The following is a 16884-nucleotide window of genomic DNA, read 5'->3' as shown; positions in this document are numbered from 1 at the left end:
TCACATTGTTATAATAATGTTACTATTATGATATATTTACTCCAATATTTTCCCTTGATACCATTTGATATGGTTTGGCTGTATCCCCACCTAAATCTCATCTTGAATTATAGCTCCCATAATTCCCACATGTTGTGGGAGGGAACCCGTGGGAGATAATTGAATGGTGGGGGCATTTATCCCATGCAGTTCTGTTAGTGAATAAGTCTCACAAGATCTGATGGTTTCATAAGGGGAAACCCCTTTCACTTGGTTCTCATTCTGTCTTGTCTGCCACCGTGTAAGACGTGCCTTTTGCCTTCTGCCATGATTGTGAGGCCTCCCCAACCACGTGGAACTGTGAGTCCATTAAGCCCCTTTTTCTTTACATATTACCCAGTCTCAGGTATGTCTTTATCACCAGTGTGAAAATGGACTAATACACCATTTTATACAATAAAACTTATGCTTAAAAAACTTTTAATATTGACTAAAATCTTGCATTTTTGTAAATATTTTACTACTGAAAGTCCAAATATAATTTAGAGTAACTTATTAAAATTTTTAATTAATACACATTTATCATAAGAATTAAAACAATCATGAGACTTAAAAATGCACATTAGAGCAGATTACAGGATTCAGAAACAAATACATAAATTTATTATTTAGGAATTTTTTTAGAAATCAGAGAGGAAATGGGTATATTATTCAACAAACGATTCTGAAATAATTAACTCAGCAATTTGGGAAAATAGTTTGATTTCCACTTCAGTCTATATACAAAAATAAATTTCTAGGGGATTAGAAATTTAAATATAAGAAGGAAGCCATCAAAATACTAGAGAAATATTGGAGAATGTTATTTTCAGGGTGAGGAAGGCAATGATAACCCAGACCCCAGAAACTGTAAGGGAAAATCAACAGAATCAACTGTTGAACATATATACATGATTTTCAGTGGTTCCATTCTATTTCATTAAATTGATGGGCCATAATTTACTATCATTCACATATTGTTGAGTATCTGTGTAGTTTCCAATATATTATTATTTTTTATAATACTTTAATGAACATGTTTGTGTTAAGCGAAGATTATCTTTGAAAGATCATTATGTACTGAAATTTGTGCTGTCATCTTTTTGTTTGACATAAGTGGATCATTGGCTTATGTCTGGAAAACTTATTGTTACAAATGCCCTTTTAAAAATAAACTGTCTTAAAGAACTAGAGATTGAGAGATTTGTATGGTTTCTTTTACCACTTGGTGCTCTCTTTGTCCTTCATAGTGTGAAGGTTGCAAAGGTTTTGTGGGCAATGTCTAGAATTTTCTGAGTTACTGAAGTTAAAATAATTACCTCCCTGGATCAAAATTTAGCCCAGTCATCTCTAACAGGCGATGAGGAGTCAACTAGTCCCCTATAAATTTACCCTGACGTGATTAGGAATTTGCCCCTCTCCTTAAATTTCTGGGTTTTCTTGATTGTGATAATTCTACTTCATGAATTTTGTTAACCATTTTCTGAATCTGTCTTTTTTCTTTTCTTATTTACATTTAAAAATTATTTTTAAAAATGTTAATAGTTTTTTGGGTACAGATGATTTTTGGTTCCATGGATGAATTCTTTGGTGGTGAATTCTGAGATTTTAGTGCACCCATCTCTTGAGCAGTATATACTATATGCAATGTGTTTTCTTTTATCCCTCACCTCCTCATAGTCTCCCCACCCTCGAGTCCCCTAAGTCCATTATATCACTCTGCATGTTTTGTGTGTGTGTGTGTGTGTGTGTGTGTGTGTCCTCATAGCTTAGCTCTCACTTATAAGTAAGAACACACAGTATTTGGCTTTCTATTCCTGAGTTACTTCACTTAGAATAATGGCTTCCAGCTCCATTCAAGTTGCTACAAAAGGCATTATTTCATTCCTTTTTATGGCTGAGTAGTATTCCATGGTGTGTATATACAACATTTTCTTTATCCACTTGTTGGCTGAGGGGCACTTACGTTGGTTCCATGTCCTTGCAATTGTGAACTGTGATGCTGTAAACATGTGTGTGCCTGTGTCTTTTTTACATAATGACTTCCTTTCCTTTGGGTAGATACCCAGTAATGGGATTGCTGAATCAAATGGTAGACCTACCTTTAGTTTTTAAGGAAACCCCATACTGTTTTCCATACTGGTTGTACTAATTTACATTCCCACCAGCTATGTAAAAATGTTCCCTTTTCACCACATACATGCCAACATCTATTGTTTTTTGACTTTTAATTATGGCCATTCTTGCAGTAGTAAGGTGGAATCTCATTATGGTTTTAATTTGCATTTCCCTGATGATTAGTGTGTTGGGCATTTTTTCATATGTTTGTTGGCTATTTGTATATCTTCTGTAGAGAAATGTCTATTCATGTCCTTAGCCCACTTTTGATGGGATTGTTTGTATTTTTCTTGCTGATTTGTTTGAGTTACTTGTAGATTATGGACACTAGTCCTTTGTCAGATGCATAGTTTGCAAATACTTTCTCCCACTCTTTGAGTTGTCTATTTACTCTGCTTATTTATTTTGCTGAGCAGAAGCTTTTTAGTTTAATTTGGTCCCATTTCTTTTTTTTTTTAGACTTGTAATATTTTATTTCTCACAAGATAGATATTGTATCATGACCAGTTTGCTTTTCTTTTTTTTTATTTAATTTTTTTAGTTTTGTTTTTGTTGCTTTGCTTTTGGATCTTAGTCATGAATTCTTTGCCTAAATCAATGTCCAGAAGAGTTTTTCCAATGTTTTCTTCTAGAAGTTTTATGGTTTCAGGTCCTAGATTTAAGTCTTTGATCCATCTTGAGTTGATTTTTGTATTAAGTGAGAGATGAGGATCCAGTTTCATTATTCTACATGTGGCTTGCCAGTTTTCCCAGCACCATTTATTAAACAGGATTTCCTTTCCCCAATTTATGTTTTTGTATGCTTTGTCAAAGATCAGTTGGGTGTTAAGTATTTGGCTTTACTTCTGGGTTCTCTATTCTTCTCCATTGGTCTATGTGCCTATTTTTATACCAGTACCATGCTGTTTTGGTGACTATGGCCTTAAAGTACAGTTTGAAGTCAGGTAATGAGATGTCTCCAGATTTGTTCCTGCTTAGTCTTGCTTTGGCTATGTGGGCTCTTTTTTTATTCCATATGAATTTTAGGATTGTTTTTTCTAGTTCTGTGAGGAATCCTGGTGGATGAGAATTGCACTGAATTTGCAGATTGCTTTTGGCAGTATGGTCATTTTCACAATATTAATTCTATCCATCCATGAGCATAGGATGGGTTTCCATTTCTCTGTGTCATCTAGGATTTCTTTCAGCAGTGTTTTGTAGTTTTCTTTGTAGAGATCTTTCACCTTGTTGGTTAAGTGTGTTCCTAGGTATTTTATTTCATTTTTTGCAGATGTTGTAAAAGGGATTGAGTTCTTGATTTGATTCTCAGCTTGGTCATTGTTGATGGAGAGCAGTGCTACTAATTTGTGTACATTGATTTTGTAACCCGAGCCTTTAGTGAATTCATTTATCGGGTCTAGGAGCCATTTGGATGAGTCTTTAGTTTTCTAGCTATGTGATCATATCATCAGCAAACAGTGACAGTTTGACTTCCTCTTTTCCAACTTGCCCTTTATTTCTTTTTTTGTCTGATTGCTCTGACTAGGACTTCCAGTGCTATGTTGAATAGAAGTGTTGCATGTAGACATCCTTGTCTTTTTCCAGTTCTCAGGGGGAATGCTTTCAACTTTTCCCCATTTAGTATGATGTTGGCTGTGGGTTTGTTACAGATGCCTTTTATTACTTTGAGGTAAGTCCCTTCTATTCCTTTTTGTTGAGGGCTCTCATCAGAAAGCAATGCTAGATTTTATCAAATGCTTTTTCTGCATCTATTGAGATTGATCACACAATTTTTGTTTTTAATTCTGTGTATGTGATGTATCACATTTATTAACTTGCGTATGTTAAACCATCCCTACATCCCTGGTATGAAACTCACTTGATCCTGATGTATTATCCTATTGATGTCCTGTTGGATTCAGTTAGCTAATATTTTGTTAAGAATTTTTGCATCTATGTTCATTAAGGATATTGGTCTGTAGCTTTCATTTTTGTTATGTTCTTTCCTGGTTTTAATATTAGGGTGATACGGGCTTCCTAGAATGATATAGGAGGAGCCCTTCTTTCTCTAACTTTCGGAATAGTTTTAGTAGGATCGGTACCAATTCTTTGAATATCTGGTAAAATTTAGGTGTGAATTCATCTGATTTTGGACTTTTTTGTTGTCAATTTTTAAAATTACTGAGCATCTATTCTTAAAATCTGTATATCTCTTGGAATAATATGCTACATAATTACAAGTGGGCAGCATAGACAACATAACTGAAGTGTCCTCAGCTATGTTTTTTGTTGTTGTTCTTGGAAGTCAGGGGTGTGGTTGCTTTGGGTTTTTTTTTTTTTAACCATCTAGAGCCAGCTTTTATAGAAACTGGATTGGTTTTGAAGAACCAAAAGATCCAGCAACCACCCCAGGTTTCCACAGAGAAATGGACCAGTGAGAGAAGAGGGAAGGTTTTCTAAAAATGTGAGATTTATGGGGGGCTGCTTGTGTGTGTGGTTTATTTTCTTAGATTAGAAAAATAGACAATGTGCTTTCAGAAATGAAAATTTCTGTTATGATTACCATTAGAAAGAAATTTGATGGAACATTCTTCCTTGTTTGTTTCAGCTACCCAGGGACATTGCCCACAGCAGCCAGGTTGCTTGGAAAAGGATACCAAACATTGAAGACTTTCTGGGTGTGCCCCTTACTTCGAAAGGTGGAATGATTTATCAGTAGACACTGTGACAAAAATAATCTTAACAATTGGACTGTCTAGCTTTGTAGCAGCTACTCATACCTCAGTCTTCTAATAGCCCATTTATAAGGCATTTTAAAATATAGCTTCTGATAAAATCATTGGTCCAATCTATTCATTATAATTATATTTTTATAACTAGAGTCTTCATGCATTCTAATAAAATGCTGCATAACACTGACATCATGTCCTAAGACATATAATATAAAACTTCCCAACTGCTTATAGCTATCTGTTAGAAAAAGGGGAGGGAAGGCTTCCTTTATGAATTTAAATCTTCTTAAGAATTCTAGTTGGATTACTGCAAAAGTGATATCTAGGTTCCAGTTTAGACAGTAAAATCACACAAAGCAAAGGTGGCCATACTCACTCATTGGGAGTGCCCTTCTGGCCACAAAAGTGGCCCTGGCTGTCTGTAGGATAGGCTGCTCTTCTGGGGTCCCCATGTACCCAGGCTGCAGGAACAAGAAAGGACAAATATGCTATCAGCAAAAGCCAGCTAAAGGCAGTTTGATTTGAGATATTAGAATGCACCACTGCAACACACTAACCTCTCCCCTCAGTCACAGAAGATTATTGATTTTCTTCAAAGAGTAATTTCTTAATGAAAAGTAAAATAAAATATGGATGAACCAGTCAGAAAGCACATTTCTCTTATTCTCTCAGGATTCAGCTGGGTTGTAGCCAAAACATGAGGTAATGCACTTAGAAAATGACATTTATTAAAATGTGAATTAGAGGGCACATTATAAAAGCTCAGTTGGCTAGAAGTCACTTTTTCTAGGGTTCAAAACTAAATGACTTCATAGCAGACCTAATACATTTCCAGTAAATAATATGATGTAATACTTTTGGGTTATGCATAGGTGAAAACCATTAAAAAATTCAAAGGAATGAAACTATAATGCCCAATTCAAATTTACTAGTTCTTTATGATTTCATGTGACATTATAAAGGCAAACAATAGCAACTGCAGAGGCAATATGTAATAAAGACTTACCCTAAGTTCTGTCTGATAATCTCAGAGCTTAATAGAAGTATCAAGTGATCTCAAACTTCATGAAAACTAAGGACTTGATTTTCTATGAAGACAATGGGCTCAAACACATTACCCTTATTTTTTAAGAATTATAAACTTAATTTGATAGCTAGACCATAGGACCACAGAGAGTAACGTATATCAGGTCAATTAGGAAATGCTTTCTAATTTTAGCTGAATATTTCTAACTTCTCCAATTTGACTAGTACAGTTCCTAAAAATCTGGGAAATGTGCTCAGGTCATCTAATGCTTGCCTCTGAATATGGAAACATATCTCTTTGTCCTTTGCTTCCTTTAACATTTGCCCAGCTATCTCCCTTCCCACATTTATTGGATTTGACATTTCATGTTATAATTCAATCACTCTTATGTATATGGCCTGTGTGACTTGGGAAGATAAAAAAATCAATTCTGTATGAGAATTTCAATATGGAAGAAAAATTTTTCTCAATAATTTTTCTCAATCTAAGCCTGTCTTTTTAGTATCTAGCACTCACAAAAGTCCCCTTTGTCTAATTCTTTCTCCAATGTCATAGAGGCCAAATTGGTTTCATCTTCTAATACCTTCTTATTAAATCTGACTCATTCGGGTAGCTCTCAGCTGCCATATCTTCCCGTCTCTATTTCCCAGAATAAAAAAAGTGGACTACAAATAAGGCATTTAAATAACAAAGTGTTCAATGTGTGATGTCTCCAGACCCTGTATCATTACATTCTGCTTCTATACCTTAGTTTGTCATGTTTTGGCTAAATCTAAGAAAGAGCTTTATTTTACCTATTTTTCTGTAATGTTTTTAAAGCTTTATTCTAAAATGCCTTATTCTTTTTTTGTATACAATTATTAATTCAGAAATGAGCACCCGAAGCATTTGGATTGTTAGATTTTCCCTGAGTGAGTCACTTAATTATTTTGAGTCCTGACTTTCTAATTTGTTACTACAAAATGAGTATAATAATACCTAATCCCACAAGACTGTTGAGAATATAAAAGAAGATAATGAAAATAGAGTGACTAACATGGTGCTTGGCATACAATATGGACTCAGTAATCTTAGTTCTTGTCTTATTTGGGTTTCCCCAAAAGCAAAATCTAAGACAAGAGCTTTGATGCAGGTGGTTTATCTGGGAGGTGATTCCAGGAAGCTTAAATAGGTATAAGGGAGATGAGACGGAAGGGAGCAAAGCCAATCAAGTGCATGTTAATGAGTGGAATACTGTTGCGGGCAGCTGGGGCTCCATCCCTCTGGGAAACTTCTGCAGAGCCGTGTGGAACATGTCTGTCAGTAGGAATTGTAAAACTGCCCACCACAGCTGCAAAAAAAGTCAGGTGGGTCAAGGGGAAGCAGGGTCAGGTATCCGCAGCATCTGCTATTGTTTTCTTTCCCTTTTTCATCATCAATTAATTAAGTAAATGATTTACTAAATGATCATGATGTGTCCCATACTAGAAGTCATACCAATGTGAATTTATGTTAGAGTTCTCAAGAAATACATGAAAAGGGGAGAATAAGGTTTGTAGAAGGTTTAGAGAACAGGTGAGACTTGAGAAAGACTTTAAAAACTAATTAGGATTTGGACATGTGGCTGGAAGTAGGGAAGGATTTATAGATTGAGGAAATAGTATAATAATAAGATCTTTCATTTATTAATTGCTCACAATGTGACAGCTGTTGTGCTAACTTGATTACACCCATTGTCTCAGCTGAGTCTTATAGCAAGCCTAAAAGGTAGGTATTACTTTCACCTGAATGGTATAGATAGCTGCAGCTCAGAGTTTAATTTACTACTCAAAATCACACAGCTTTAAGTGAGATAAACAAGGTATGAACTCAGGTGTGTTGCTTGCTTTCTATTGCCTGTGGTTTTAACCACCAAACTAGAAAGGCGATAATGCTTTCTGCAAAAGGATAAAGCAGGAATGAGCTTGTTAACAGGGGGAAAACAAGGACATCAGCTAAATAAAGATCAGCAAAATGTTCATAACGTAGGAAAAGAGATGACAGGCAATTTTGGAGCTTTTGCCATTTGGAGAGAAAAGCTTCATACTTGTGGCAGGGGGAGAAGGAGCGTATCTGATTGGGAGGGATCTGAGTGTCTGGGGATAAAGGAGAGAGAGATGAAGATGGAAGTGTCAAGAGAAGAATACTCCTTCTTGACTTTCTGGTTTTGAACTGTGGCAGGTGGTTGTGTTTACTGAGCTGCTGCTACACCTCTCCACACAGCCTCTGGCACAGAAGTTGTGCTGCAGATGGTCTGTGTTTGAGCTGAAACATAAAGACTTTGAGCTGAAAGCTACAAAAAAGAGGAAAAAAAGGAGATGGGCAGCAGCCATCATTTTGTCCCTATTAATAAATTAAGGAGCTTCTGACATTTTACTCCCTTTCTTGGAATTTTTCTATTCATGGAACATCCAAAACTATGCTGTCCAATATGGTAGCCACTATCCATGTGTCTATTCAGCACTTGAAATGGCTTCTCCAAATTGGGACTTACTGTAAGTGCAAAATACACATCATACTTTAAAGACATTATAAACAACAACAAAGAAGAATATCTTAATTTTTATATTGGTTACATTTGAAATATTTTGTTATATTTAAGTAAATAAAATATATTATTAAGTTATTATTAAAATTATTTTCACCTGTTTCCTTTTATGCTTTTAAATGTAGCTATCAGAAAATTAAAACTTACACATATAATTCACTTTATATTTCTCCTGGACAGGTCTGTTCTAGTAGAAAGAACAGTGTCAAGGGCTTCTTTAAGGTGATTATGAGTGCCATAACGTCACCAGTTTGTATGACAGTCATTCTCAAGCACATCATACCCAACACATCCTTTTTATAATAGTTAACAATGCTCCTTGTACAATCTTGAAATAATAGTCACAGATAATATATCTCAGCCAAACTCATAATTTCCTTTAAAAAGGCAATAAAATATCCTGTGTAATATGAATGAGAAATAATAAAAAGTAATTTATAATTAAATAGTATGCACATCAATATGCAAATGCTCAAATGTGACTAAACTGGAAGAGATGTGAGTAGTCAAGTGCTTACACCTAGTAGAATCACTGTGAATGTAGCAGCTTTAAGTGCAGGATGAAATATGTATATTGAATAGGAAAATCAAATACAACAAGTGGTGTGTTTTGAATGATATAATTTTCCTAAATGAACAAATTTTAGCAAATTCTAACAACAAAAAAGTAGAATCTTCTCTCAAATTCCCTTGGTACTTATTGCAATCATGCAAAATAACTTTTATTACTTTATTTTATTTTATATTGTTATTGATATATTATAGTTGCACATATTTTTAGGGTACACATGATGTTTTGATACATGTATACAAGGTTTAATGATCAAATCAGGATAATTGGAATATCTATCACCTCAAACCTTTTTCTTTGTGTTGGGAACACTACAATTCTTGTCTTCAAGCTATTTTGAAATACATAATAAATTATTGTTAACTGCAGTTTCCCCACTGTACTGTCAGATACTAAAATTTATTCCTTTGAATGGCATATTTGTACTCGTTAACCAACTTCTCTTCATCTCTCCCTCCCTCATTCCCTTTCCAGCCCCTGCTAACCACCATTCTACTCTGTACCTCCATGAGATCCACTTTTTTAAGCTTTTGTAATGTTCGAACAGAATTTCTAGATTCAAATATGTGAAAACAAGTTTTCACCTACATCAGTGGGACATGGGAAAGTCAAGCAGAAAGTGAGGTGTAGGAGTAAGCCACCTTGAAGGCACATCCTCCACCCTAACTCAAGCCTTCAGTTGACTGCAGCTTTGGCTTACATCATAACCACAACTTCATAAAGAACCTGGACCCAGAACCACCCAACCAAGCCGTTCCTACATTCCTGACCATGGAAATTGTGAAATAAGAAATATTTGTTTTTTAAGTTGCCAAGTTTGAGTGTAGTTTACAATGCAGCAATAGATAATGAATTATTATATAGTTTTTAAAAAATCTTTTTTTGTTCTTCAGAATTTATCTTATAGCTTTTTTACCCTTTGACTTATATTTTGAATTAATGTATAGTATCCCCAAACAGTTTCCTTTTTTTACAACTTATAAAGTGTATGTTTGTATGTATATATACATGTATGTATGTATTTTTATTTCAATAGGTTTTGGGGGAAGAGGTGGTGTTTCATTACATGGATAAGTCCTTTAGTGGTGATTTCTGAGATTTTGGTGCACCTGAGCAGTGTACATTCTACCCAATGTGTAGTATTTTATCTCTCAACCCCTCCCACTTTTTCCCTAGAGTCTTCAAAGTACATTGTATCATTTGTATGCTCTTGCATCCTCATAGCTTAGCTTCCATCTATAAGCGAGAACATACGATGTTTGGTTTTGCATTCCTGAGTTACTTCACTTTGAATGATGGTCTCCAGTTCCATCCAGGTTGCTGCAAATTACATTATTTCATTCCTTGTTATGGCTGAGTAGTATTCCATTGTGTGTGTGTGTATATATATATATAATATATAATATATATATAATATATAATATGTAACACCTTTTCTTTATTCACTCATTGATTGATGGGCACTAGGGCTAATTCCATATGATATGGTCTGGCCTTGTGTCCCCACTAAAATCTCATCTTGAATTGTAATCCAAATTATAATCCTCACGTGTTGGAAGAGGGATCTCGTGGGAGGTGATTAGATCATGAGGGTGGTTCTACCATGCTGTTCTCATGATAGTGTGTGAGTTCTCATGAGATCTCATGGTTTTATAAGGGACTTTTCCCCCCTTCACCATGCATTTCTCCTTCCTGCCTCCATGTGAAGAAAGATGTGTTTGCTTCTCCTTCTGCCATGATTGTAAATTTCCTGAGACCTCCCCAGTCATGCTGAACTGTGAATCAATTAAACCTCTTTCCTTTATAAATTACACAGTCTCGGGTGTGTCTTTATTAGCAGCATGAGAACAGAATAATACAATAAATTGGTACAAGAATGGGGTGCTGCTATAAAGACACCCAAAAATGTGGAAGTTACTTTGGAACTGTGTAGTAGGCAGAGGTTGGAGCAGTTTGGAGGGCTCAGAAGAAGACAGGAAAATGTGGGACAGTTTGGAACTTCCTAGAGACTTGGAGGGCTCAGAAGACAGGTAGAGGTGGGAAAGTTTGGAACAACTTAGAGACTTGTTGAATAGCTTTGACCAAAATGCTGATAGTGATATGGACAATGAAGTCCAGGCTGAGATGATCTCAGATGGAGATGAGGAACTTCTTGGGAACTGGATCAAAAGTGACTCTTGCTATGCTTTAGCAAGGAGAATGGCAGCATTTTGCCCCTGCCCTAGAGATCTGTGGAACTTTGAATTTGAGAGAGATGATTTAGGGTATCTGGTGGAAGAAATTTCTAAGCAGCAAAACGTTCAAGAGGATGTGGAGCATAAAAGTTTGGAAAATTTGCAGCCCAACAATGTGATAGAAAAGAAAAACCCATTTTCTGGGGAGAAATTCAAGCCTGCTGCAGAAATTTGTCTAAGTATCAAGCAGCCAGATGTCAACCACCAAGAAAAAGGGGAAAATGTCTCCAGGGTATGTCAAAGACTTGAAAGGCAGCCCCTCTGATCACAGGCTCAGAACTTAAGAGGGGAAATCGTTTCCTGGGCTGGCGCCAGGCCCCCCCCCCCTGCTGTATTTAGCCTAGGGACTTGGTGTCCCACATCCCAGCCACTCTAGCTGTGGCTGAAAGGGGCCAGGGTATAGCTCAGCCCATTGCTTCATAGGGTGAAAGTCCCGAGCCTTGGCAACTTCCATATGGTGTTGGTCCTGCGGGTGCACAGAAGACAAGAATTGAGGTTTGGGAACCTTCACCTAGATTTCAGAGGATGTATGGAAATGCCTGTATGTCCAGTCAGAAGTTTGCTTCAGAGGTGGAACCCTCATGAAGAACCTCTGCTAGGGCAGTGCAGAAGGGAAATATAAAGTCAGAACCTCCACTGGAGCATTGCCTAGTGGAGCTGTTAGAAGAGGCCCACCATCCTCTAGATCCCAGAATGGTAGGTCCACCAACAGCTTGCATGATGCAACTGGAAAACCCACAGACACTCAATGCCAGCCAGTGACAACAGCTGGAAAGGGGGCTGTACTCTGCCAAGTCACAGGGGTGGAGCTGCCTATGACCAAGGGAGCCCACCTCTTGCATCAGCGTGACCTGGATGTGAGACATAGAATCAAAGAAAATCGTTTCAAAACTTTAAGGTTTAATGACTGCCCTATTGGATTACAGACTTGCATGGGGCCTATAGCCCCTTTGTTTTGGCCAATTTCTCCCATTTGGAATGGGTGTATTAACCCAATGCCTGTATCCCTATTATATCTAGGAAGTAATTAACTTGCTTTTGATTTTACAGGTTCACAGGCAGAAGGAACTTGCCTTGTCTCAGATGAGACTCTGGACTTGGACTTTTGGGTTAATGGTGAAATGAGTTAAGACTTTAAGGAACTGTTGGGAAGGCATAATTGTGTATTGAAATGTGAGAAGCATGTGAGATTTGGAAGGGGCCAGGGGTGGAATAGTATGGTCTGGTTCTGTGTTCCCACCAAAATTTCATCTTGAATTATAATCTGAGTGTAATCCCCACATGCTGGGAGTGGAGCTTCATGGAAGGTCACTAGATCATGGGTGCAGTTTCGCCGTGCTGTTCTTGTGATAGTGAACAGCAAGTGAACCATACAGATCATGAGATCTAATGGTTTTTATAAGGGGCTTTTTCCCCCTTTGCTCTGCACTTCTTCTTCCTGCCGCCATGTGAAGAAGGATGTGTTTGCTTCCCCTTCCACCATGATTGTAAGTTTCCTGAGGTCTCCCCAGCCATGCTGAACTGTGAGTTAATTAAACCTCTTTCCTTTATAAATTACCCAGTCTTGGGTATGTTTTTATTAGCAGTGTGAGAATGGGCTAATACACCATATTTTTGCGTTTGTGAATCGGGTGACTGTAAACATGCATGTGCAAGTATCTTTTTCGTATAATGATTTCTTTTTCTCTGGGTAGATACCCAGTAGAGGGACTGCTGGATCAAATGGCAGATCTACTTTTAGTTCTTTAAGGAATCTCCACACTTTTTTCCATAGTGGTTGTACTAGTTTACATTCCCACCAGCAGTGTAAAATATTCCCTTTTCATCACATCCACATCAGCATCTATTTTTTTTTTATTATGGCCATTCTTGCAGGAGTAAGGTGGTATTGTGTTGTAGTTTTGATTTGCATTACCCTGGTAATTAGTGATCTTGAGCATTCTTTCATGTGTTTGTTGGCCATTTGTATATCTTCTTTTGAGAATTGTCTATTCATGTCCTTTGCCCACTGTTTGATCAGATTCTTTGGTGTTTTTCTTTCTGATTTGTTTGAGTGTTTTGTGGATTCTGGATATTAGTCCTTTGTCAGACACATATTTTGTGAAGAGTTTCTCCAACTCTGTGTGTTGTCTGTTTACTCTGCTGATTATTTCTTTTTCTGTGCAGAAGCTTTTTAGTTTAATTAAGTCCCATCAATTTATCTTTGTTTTTTTGTCACATTTGCCTGTGGGTTCTTGGTCATGAACTTTTTGTCTAAGCCAATGATCAGAAGAGTTTTTCTGATGTTATCTTCTAGAATTTTTATGGTTTCAGGTCTTAGATTTAAATCTTTGATTCATCTTCAGTTGATTTTTGTATAAGGTGAGAGATGAAGATCCAGTTTTATTCTTCTACATATGGCTTACCAATTATCCCAGCACCATTTGTTGAACAGGATTTCCTTTCCCTACTTTTTTTTTGTTTGCTTTGTCGAAGATCAGTTGGCTATAAGTATTTGGCTTTATTTCTGGGTTTTCTATTCTGCCCCATTGGGCTATGTGCCTATTTTTATAGCAGTACAATGCTGTTTTGGTGACTATGGCCTTATAGTACGGTTTGAAGTTGGGTGATGTGATCTGTGATCCCTTCAGATTTGTTCTTTTTGCTTACGCTTGCTTTGGTTATGCAGGCTCCTTTTTGATTCCATATGAATTTTAAGATTGTTTTTTCGACTTCTGTGAAGAATAATGGTATTTTGATGCGAAATGGCCTAATCTGTACATTGTTTTCAGCAGTATGGTCATTTTCACAATATTGATTCTACCCATCCATGGGCATGGTATGTGTTTCCATTTGTTTCTGTCATCTATGATTTCTTTCAGCAGTGTTTTGTAGTTTTCTGTGTAGCGATGTGTCACCTCCTTGGTTTGGTATATTCCTAAGTATTCTGTTTTTGTTTTGCAGTTATTATAAAAGGGATTGAGTTCTTGATTTGATTCTCAGTTTGGTCACTTTGTGTATAGCAGTGCTACTAATTTGTGTACATTGATTTTGTATCCTGAAACTTTATTTATTTATACTGAATTTATTTATCAGTTCTAGCAGCTTTTTGGATGAGTCTTTAGGGTTTTCTAGGTAGACAATCATATCATTGGTGAACAATGACAGTTTGACTTCCTCTTTACTGATTTGAATGCCCTTTATTTATTAATGTTGTCTGCTTACTCTGGATAGGACTTCTAGTACTACATTGAATAGAAGTGTTGAAAGCAAGCATCCTTGTCTTGTTTCAGTTCTCAGGGGGAATGGTTTAAACTTTTCCCAGTTTAGTATAATGTTGGCTGTGGGTTTTTCATAAATGGCTTTTATTACCTTAAGGTGTGTCCCTTATATGCCAATTTTGCTGAGGGCCTTAATACTAAAGGAATGCTGAATTTTATCAAATGCTTTTCCTGTGTCTATTGAGATGATCATACAATTTTTGTTTTTAAATCTGTTTATGTGATGTATCACATTTATTGACTTGCATATGTTAAATCATCCCTGAATCTCTGGTATGAAACCCACTTGATCATAATGTATTATCGCTTTGATGTGCTGTTGGATTCAGTTAGCCAGTGTTTTGTTGAGGATTTTTGCATCTATGTTCATCAGGAATATTGGTCTATAGATTTTTTGTGTGTGTTATGTTCTTTCCCGGTTTTGGCATTAGGGTGATACTGGCTTCATAAAACGATTTAGAAGGTTCCCTCTTTATCTTTTGGAATAGTGTCTATAGGATTGGTACAACTTTTTCTTTGAATGTCTGATAGATTCATCTGTGAATCTGTCTGGTCCTGGACTTTTTTCTTGTTGGCAATTTTAAAATTATCATTTCAATCTTGTTGGTCTGTTCAGAGTTTCTATTTCTTCCTGGTTTAATCTAGGAGGGTTGTATATTTCCAGGAATTTATCCATCTCCTCTAAGTTTTCTAGTTTGTGCACATACAGGTGTTCATAGTAGCCTTAAATAATCTTTTGTATTTCTGTGATATTGGTTGTAATTCTCCCATTTTGTTTCTAATTGGATCTTCTCTCTTCTTGATTAATCTCACTAATGGTCTATCAATTTTGTTTATCTTTTCAAAGAACCAGCATTTTGTTTCATTTATCATTTTTTGTGTGTTTCAATTTTATTTAGTTCTTCTCTGATGTTATTTCTTTTCTTCTACTGGGTTTGGGTTTGGTTTGTTCTTGTTTCTCTAGTTCCTTGAGGTGTGACTTTAGATTGTCTATTTGTGCTCTTTCAGACTTTTTGATGTCAGCATTTAATGCTATGAAGAGTCATCTTAGCACCACTTTTGCTGTATCCCAGAGGTTTCATTAGGTTGTGTCACTATTTTCGTACAGTTCAAATAATTTTTTTAATTTCCATCTTGATTTTATTGTTGACCCAATAATAATTCAGGAGCAGGTTATTTAATTTCCATGTATTTGCATGGTTTTGAGAGTTCCTTTATGAGTTCATTTCTGATTTTATTCTACTGTGGTTTGAGGGAGTACTTGATATAATTTTGATTTTCTTAAATTTATTGAGACTTGTTTTGTGGCCTATCGTATGGTCTATCTTGGAGAATGTTCCATGTGCTGTTGAATAGAACGTATATTCTGCAGTTGTTGGGTAGAATTTTCTGCAAGTATCTGTTAAGTCCATTTGTTCTAGGATATAGTTTAAGTCCATTGTTGCTTTTTGACTTTTTGTCTTGATGACCTGTTTAGTGCTGTCAGTGGAGTGTTGAAATCCCCCACTATTATTATGTTGCCATCTAATTCATTTCTCAGGTCTAGTAGTAATAGTTTTATAAATTAGGGAGCTCTAGAGTTAGGTGAATACATATTTAGAATTGTGATATTTTCCTGTTGGACTAGTTCTTTTATCATTATATAATGTCCCTCTTTGTCTTTTTAAACTGTGGTCACTTTAATGTCTGTTTTATTTGATATAAGAATAGCTACTCTTGCTTGATTTTGGTGTTCATTTTCATGGAATATCTTTTTCCACCCCTTTACCTTAAGTTCATGTGAGTCCTTATCTGTCAGGTGAGTCTCTTGAAGATAGCAGATGGTTGGTTGGTGAATTCTTGTCCATTCTGCCAATCCAAATCTTTTAAGTGGAGCATTTACATCATTTACATTCAATGTTAGTATTGAAAAGTGAGGTACTCTTCTATTCATCATGATAGTTGTTGCCTAAATACCTTGATTTTTTTCATTGTGTTATTGTTTTATAGGTCCGTTGAGATTTATGCTTTAAGGAGGTGCTATTTTGGTGTATTTTGAGGATTCGTTTCAAGATTTAGAGCTCCTTTGAGCAGTTCTTGTCATGCTGGCTTGGTAGTGAGAAATTCTCTCAGCATTTATTTGTCTGAAAAAGCTTGTATCTTTTTTTTCACTTATGAAACTTGGTTTTGCTGGTTTTGTTTAAGGAGCCTAAAGATAGGACTCCGGTCCTTTCTAGCTTGCAGGGTTTCTGCTGAGGAATCTCCTGTTAATATGATAGGTTTTCCTTTATAGGTTACCTGATGCTTTTGCCTCAGAGCTCTTGAAATTCTTTCCTTTGTCTTGACTTTAGATAACCTGATGTATATGATAATCTTTTTGTGATGAATTTCCCGGTTGTT

The 16884-nt window shown here is 36.2% G+C and overlaps 1 protein-coding gene across 16 annotated transcripts in view; it reads right to left on the bottom strand.

Annotated features, from left to right (window-relative positions):
* SLC44A5 (solute carrier family 44 member 5) overlaps positions 1–16884 on the bottom strand; it is a 514237-nt gene that overhangs the window by 67619 nt on the left and 429734 nt on the right. For all 16 annotated transcript variants that reach the window (XR_008548013.2, XM_054684405.2, XM_054684403.2 and 13 more), the window contains one exon: positions 5224–5308. Coding sequence is in view for 15 of the 16 variants with exons in the window: in XM_054684405.2 (XP_054540380.1) it covers positions 5224–5308 (85 nt within the window). In the remaining variant the exon portion in view is untranslated. The remainder of the gene's footprint in view (positions 1–5223; positions 5309–16884) is intronic.

This window comes from Pan troglodytes, chromosome 1, assembly GCF_028858775.2.
Source record: "Pan troglodytes isolate AG18354 chromosome 1, NHGRI_mPanTro3-v2.0_pri, whole genome shotgun sequence".
In the NCBI taxonomy this organism is placed as follows: domain Eukaryota; kingdom Metazoa; phylum Chordata; class Mammalia; order Primates; family Hominidae; genus Pan; species Pan troglodytes.
Note: the sequence above shows the minus strand (reverse complement) of the source record. Positions and strands in the feature narration are given on the sequence as shown.